This window comes from Trichechus manatus, unplaced genomic scaffold (assembly GCF_000243295.1).
Source record: "Trichechus manatus latirostris isolate Lorelei unplaced genomic scaffold, TriManLat1.0 scaffold00199, whole genome shotgun sequence".
NCBI classification, from domain to species: domain Eukaryota; kingdom Metazoa; phylum Chordata; class Mammalia; order Sirenia; family Trichechidae; genus Trichechus; species Trichechus manatus.
This window is the reverse complement of record NW_004444135.1, coordinates 3,379,443-3,386,220: the sequence shown is the minus strand read 5'-3', so window position 1 is coordinate 3,386,220 and position 6,778 is coordinate 3,379,443. Positions and strand designations below refer to the sequence as shown.

At 43.4% G+C, this 6,778-nt stretch overlaps 1 protein-coding gene across 2 annotated transcripts in view; it reads right to left on the bottom strand.

Annotated features, from left to right (window-relative positions):
* LAMA3 (laminin subunit alpha 3) overlaps positions 1-6,778 on the bottom strand; it is a 330,267-nt gene that overhangs the window by 242,105 nt on the left and 81,384 nt on the right. For both annotated transcript variants that reach the window (XM_004387926.1, XM_023742062.1), the window contains exons 3-5: positions 5,231-5,348; positions 4,410-4,528; positions 3,195-3,365 (exon numbers count right to left, since the gene is read on the bottom strand). In XM_004387926.1, the coding sequence (XP_004387983.1) occupies positions 3,195-3,365; positions 4,410-4,528; positions 5,231-5,348 (408 nt within the window). The remainder of the gene's footprint in view (positions 1-3,194; positions 3,366-4,409; positions 4,529-5,230; positions 5,349-6,778) is intronic.

Below are 6,778 nucleotides of genomic sequence, written 5' to 3'. Positions count from 1 at the left end.
CTCTTCAGACAGGGATTGGACTGGACTGTGGGACATAAAGTAATACTCGTGAGGAGTGTGCCTCTTAGCTCAAGTAGATACAAGAGACTAAATGGACGGCTTCTGTCTGGAGGTGAGATGGGAAGGCAGGGAGGGTTAGGAGCTGGTTGAATGGACATGGGGAATCAGGGGTGGAAAGGAGGAGTGTGCTGTCACAGTATGGGGAGAGCAATTAGAGTCACATAACAATGTATGTATAAATTTTTGTATAGGAAAAATTAAAATAAATAAATGCATTGAGGGAAATTGCCCTGGAAAAGAATCATATCCCGTGGCATTTTGGAAAGGGATTAACGTCTTCCTAGTTTGTTTTTTCTGGGTTTTTATAAATTGAATATATTTATTTGCCAAAAAGGTATATTTTGCACCTACTAAGTGCAAATAGGAGTCCTTGGGTGGTACAAACAGTTAAGTGCTCAGCTACTAACCCAAAGGTGGCGGTTTGAACCCATCCAGAGGTACCCTGGAAGAAAGGCCTGGCAATCTGCTCCCAAAAGGTCACAGCCATGAAAACCCTGTGCAGTGCAGTTCTACTCTACACACTTGGAGTTTCCATGAGTTGTAATCGACTTGACAGCAATTGGTTTTGGTGGTTTTATGTGCAAAATACTTTCCCAGGCTCTAGGAAGAGGAGAGGATATTTACAAAGATGAGTCAGATACAGCCCTGAGACTGGCGGGGCCTCCAGCAATTGTGGTAGCCTTGCTCGCTCTGTGAATAAGACCAGAGTCAGAGGTTCAAGCTCCACCGAGGCCAGACAGCCAGCTGTAAACCCAGTCAAGGACTGGCCCCTTATCCAGGCCACAAATATGTGCCTGCCATCTCATTCACAAGACACATCTTCAGTATGTTGGTGGTTTCGCCTATAGGGACCATAGGTGGCAAATTCAGCCAGCTCCCCTACTTCTCAGACTTGGCAGAAGACTGCCTGGGAGTCGAGAAGGAAAGTGGGGGCTGTTGAACAATCTTTCATTTAGGTCATGTAGCCAGTGAGAAGAATACCTGTCAGTGAGGAAGTCTTCGAATTCAAAAGGACTAGAGGCCTTCCGTATCTTTTTTTGTTGAGTGTATTCATCTTAAAGAACTCTATTCATTGGATGTTGGGGTTATGTTCTGGTTTCCTAACTAAAAACTATTAAAGTGTCAAGGCTTCCTACTTCAACATCTTACTTCATCTGGAGACATTAACAACCCCTCTTGTTAACTCTGGATAAAGTCAGTATTAATGGGGCTTTCACGCTGATCACTACAGAGGTTTCTCTCTCCATGGTGTTAAAGGCTGCAGTAATAAGAGAACAAAGGACTAGATCAGCGTTTACCCCAGGAGCACACATGATTTGTGATAGGACTGTTGTTAACTGCTGCGTTGGCCCTGACTCATGGCCACCCCATGCACAATGCAATGAAATGCTGCCGGGTCCTGCACCATCCCTATGGTTAGCTGTGGATTGGACCATTGTGGTCCATACAGTTTTCACTGGCTGATTTTCTGAGGCAGATCACCAGGCCTTTCTTGCTAGTTCACCTTAGTCTGGAAGCACCACTGAAACCTGTTCAGCATCACAGCAACCAACATACCAGCCTCCACTTGGCAGTGTGATAGGATTAAAAAAAAAAAACCATTGATTCTGACTCATAGTGACCCTACAGGACAGAGCAGAACTGCCTGATAGGGTTTCCAAGGAGTGGCTAGTGGATTAGAACAGCTGACCTCTCGGTTAGCAGCCTGAGCTCTTAACCACTGTGCCACCAGGGCTGTTCGGTATTGTATTTCTTCATTTAAAGAAGCATCCTAGATTTTGGGGGGAGGTCAAGATTACATGTGTTACCCTCTGTTAAAAAAACATTTAACAGAGGAGTCTACGTTCACATAGCTGTGCAAATGCACATATGGATAACCACAAATCTTGCCACCCCCAACAAGAGAATAAAGACAAAAGAAAGCAGTAAGGTACTTCTGTGGCAAGGACACCTGGAGAAATGGAAATGCAGTTCGCAGCAGCTTTATCAGAAAGCCCAGCTCTCACTTGTAAGTATCCATCCTCTGATCCAACGTAGTCCCCACCTCTGCAGCAGCTCAGAGAGGGCTAAGTGGGCAGGAAATACATAAGACAGGCCACCTCCACCCAAGGTGCCTGGTCTTTTTCTTGAAAACACTCAAAACTGAAGCAGAACTTATTTTTTCTCTCTCCCTTCCTTTCCCAGCTCTCTGATATTACCTACATAAAAAGCCAAACTCTACAAGGTGTCCTGGGCATCTTCCATTCACTGCCCCAGGTCCACTCTCCACCCTGCTCCACGCTGCTCTTTTTCCTGAACTTAATGCACTGCAGCAATGGACTGTCTCACCCTTGGCATCCCGTCAGGTTTGGCCAATAGGAGGCACTGGCAGGAAATCAGAGGGTGGGAGAAGAGTGAGCTCAGGGTATTTATTCTGTTGGTTCCCTCCTGAAGACAGGGGTACTGTCCTGACACCTGAGAGTGAGAGATGTTCAGAGTGTACATCTACTAGTGCTCACCAATATCTGTGTTCTCCTCTGTGTCCTCTTGGGCACACAGCTAAATGACGTTACCCAGCCTCCTTGCATTAGGTGGGACTATATGACCAGTTCTTGCCAGTGGAAGTGATCTATGTGGTTAGGGGCAGGTATATATTCTCTATGCCCTCTCTCTTCCCTCATCTGCTGACCAGACGCAGGGGAGTCCAGAGGAGGATTCTGGGGCCCTTCAGGGTGGCTACACCTCTAGACAGAAAGAGCCTGGGTCCCTGAATGACAGCAGAGCAGATCCCACCTGCTGACCCACACTGGACTGTGGCATAAGCAAGAAACAAGCCTTTATTTTGCCAAGTCTCTGAGATTTGGAAGTTGGCATTATAATAGCAGGTAGCCTACCCAGACTATTACTATTATACTACTCAGATTATAGTCTACCAAGGCTGGCTAAAATCTTCTGTGTTTGTATCTTTTTTTGAATATAATGATTTTTCTTCAAACAACGAAACTCCTAATTACACCTAGTATTTCAGATAAGAACAACCCCTATGCCTATACCATTACTGGATATAAAGGTTACTTGAAAGAGTTCAAGGCAATTAATTTTATAAACAAAAACAGTAGTAAGAGCCGCTGACTAGGCACTTGAAAACTACTCACTCGCCGCGTGACTGTTGGATCTCGCTGTGCCTTCGAGATGAGGTGCCCAAGAAGGGTGTTGGTTCGGAGAAAACGCAAGCGGATGTTTGTTGCCTTGGTAAATTCCCTCAGGGTGTGAGAGAAAGTAAAATTTTTTGCACCTGGCCGGCCATTTATCAAGGACACCACAACCTAAAATAACCACATACGCAAAAAGAAAAAAAAATTCCTTTCATCAAAATTCTGCAGCAAGTACCTAAAAATAACTCACACGTCCCAAAGCACTTGGTTTCTTTGAGTCACTAGGTGTTTGTAGGTGGTCTAGTCTTGGATCTTATTTAGGTCTAAAAACATTGCCCGTTTTATCTTCCCTTTCCTTCCTAGTTCCAAGGTCTGGCAACATGTCCATGAAACCTGGGCTCCCCAGAGGTGTTATCATTTCATTTTCAAATGCTTTGTTCTATCAGTGTAGTTGGGGGGCTGTACAGCTATGAAATATTGAGACTATAATGTTAAAATCCATAAACATAAAGAAACTAACTTGTCAAACTACATCAAAGAAATAAAGCTGAAGTAATTTAAATGAGGTTGAAAAAAAGAAAGTCTCTGAATATAAAGTTGACAGGGCTAGAGACACAACAATCTATATACAAGCAGGTTTTGTTTTCAAGCCTGAGAGAGTTGCAACCATACGAAACATGAACCACTCACCATCTGTTGTAAGATACTGGGTAGACCTGCTCAAGAAACAGCTCTCCACTTAAAGAAAGGGACACTGATGCCCTTTAAGGAAGTTTAAGTTCATTTTGGCCTCACAATTTCTTTGGAATTCTTAACCTGATTTTCCCCACCTCTGTTTTCCCATCTTCCCCAACAACAGCCTGGCTGAAGTCCCAAGGGCCAAATGCAACCCCAATTTTTTTCTCCCCAGAAATATTTTCTTCCCCACAGATGGCACCTATCCTGCCAAAAGGGATCCGAGATTAGTGGGGCCACCTGCCCCTCATCTCCTCACTGTTACAGGGCATAATGTTTGTGAACAGGTGGGAGGGGAATTCTCCTGGGGAGAATTCAAGACCCTAAACAGAATTCCCAACCCAACCCAACTCATTCTGGGAGCCCTTGATTTGATTCATTTATCACTCAGTCCTAAGCACTGGTCTCCAGCTTGCTCCGTGTTACACCTCCATGTTCACTTCTGAATCTTATCTCTCACGAGCTCCCAAATCTACTCACCTCACCATTTTCCAAAGGAACAATACGGGAATACTCAGTAATGCAAAGTACATCATCATCACGAGTGATAGCCCTATTTGCCTCCTGCCCAAATTGTTCCAAACAGTCTAGTTTAGAATCTAGGAAGAAAGTATTTTAATATTATAAAATAAAGTATTATCACCTTGTTGTCAGTCTCTTAAGATGCCTTATGTTTCTTTAAGAAAATTAATGAAAAAAAAAAAAACAGAGAAACATTTAAGACTTATAGACAAAAGCTTAGGGTGAAGTTATTCATTCCTGAAAGAAATAACTTTCAGCTGCAATATTTGGAGATGAGGTCCTAAATCTTCACACCCCATCAGGCAAGTTTACCCTCTGAGGCACTCTCATGGAAAATTCAACCACTTAGTAAGCAAAATTCCTGTCCCCCTCAATCTATCATAGGGTTCAGAGACAATGATATTCTTCATTAATAAGGATAACAGGGTCAAGGTAAGTAAAGCACAATGTAGACCCGTGAAGACCGAACTCAGTTTCTACGTTTACATACAAACTAAAGGACTGGAGCTATGGCCCACTTATAGGCATGTTGCTTCCCTCCAAATAATGCAAGAACTGTTACCATAAAGGCATTTCAACCTCAGTTCTACATGTGGTATCCTTGGAATAAACGTACACATGCTTAAGAAATGGGGATATTCTCAGGGTAACTTAGAGGGTTAAAAGTGACTAGTCCCTAGCTAGCAACACTGAGAGACTAATTTTCTAAATAGACCCATAGTCTTGATCTGCTGGAAATAATTAAAGCTCCTCGTAACATGGTAGACAAGGTTACTTACGAGCAAAATATTGCCAAGGTAAATAGGTGCTTCCAAAGTCCACAGATCTTTCCAAGACCCAAAGGTCAGGGCGAGGAGAATTTGCAAATTTGATTATAATATAGGCCACGTGAAAGAGCTGATAAAGCAAAAGGGGTACAGTTATTAAAGTCACCTCATCTGTCCACAGCCTGGATCACCTCTATGTGCTGCTGGTTCCCAAAGCAACACATCTAGCTACAACCCCTCTCCCAGAAGCCAGATCCTTCATTCCAACTGCCTACTGGACATCACTACCTGGGTGCAGCCTCTCCAGTTCACTGCATTCAAAACCAAAATAATTTTTCTTTCTCCACCAGATCTACCTTAATCACCATCTTCACACCTTAGCCAGTGTACCCTGGAATTTCAACTGCCTACATAGCAGTAGTCTGTACACTGAGAGAATTCCAAGGTCAAGCAATAGTAATCATGTGCTTTCAGGACAAGAGCCAATAGTACAGGAGTGCCATGACCCCTGGTTCCAGGCATTGGCGAGATCACAGCTGCAGAACTGAGACCTGAGTAGCTCTTTGGTGGAGTTGTAGCATCTCCTTTCCCTGCACTATCTCCACTGAGCTCTTTTCCTGGTTACTCTTCCTCTTATTAATTTTCTTTCCCTTATCACTCTTTTGTCCATGGCCCCAAACCCAGAAAACCTGTTGCCATCAAGTCAATTCTGACTCATGGTGACCCCATGTGTTGTCAGAGTAGAACTGTGCTCCATAGGGTTTTCAGTGGCTGATTCTTTGGAAATAGATAGCCAGGACTTTCTTTCGAGGTACCTCTGGGTGGACTTGAACCTTCAACCTTTTGGTTAGCAGCTACGTATGTTAACCGTTTGCACCACCCAAGGACCAGGTCCACGAAAAAGCATGAAAGAGATGCAGTGGAGCTTTGGCACTGCTTTCTTCATCCTCCCACTCTTGAACCCCAAGGTGCTTTCCATGATGGACCGCCATGATTCCTTGCAGCCTATTCTATCCCCTTCCTTCAAAACTTACCTGGCTTAAATTCTGAACCCTGAGGTCTATATATTTCCCAAAGAGCCCAGTATGACAATGAACACAACCACTGAACAATCTGTGGTAACGTGTTAATGACAGAGGATGATCCCCACTCCACACCCTCTAACCTCCAGTAACAGATTTAATAGTGACTTTCCGAAGATGAAGAAGCCCTAGTGGCACAGTGGTTAAAGTGCTTGGCTGCTAACCAAAAGGTCGGCGTTTGAACCCACTAGCCACTCCGCAGAAGAAAGATGTGGTAGTCTGTTTCTGGAGAGATTTACAGCCTTAGATGCCCTGTGAGGCAGTTCTACTCTTTCCTATAGGGTTGCTATGAGTCGGAATCAACTCAATGGCAATGAGATGTTTTTTTTTTTTAATTAACTCATTTAAAATAATAATAAACCCATTAATGTTACCAAAAATAACATATTTTTATGAAAAATTACTTATATCAAAAAGCAAAAAACTTGGTGAGAATAGTGGCAACGCTTTAGATTTTTTTGCAAATCTCTTCAAATGT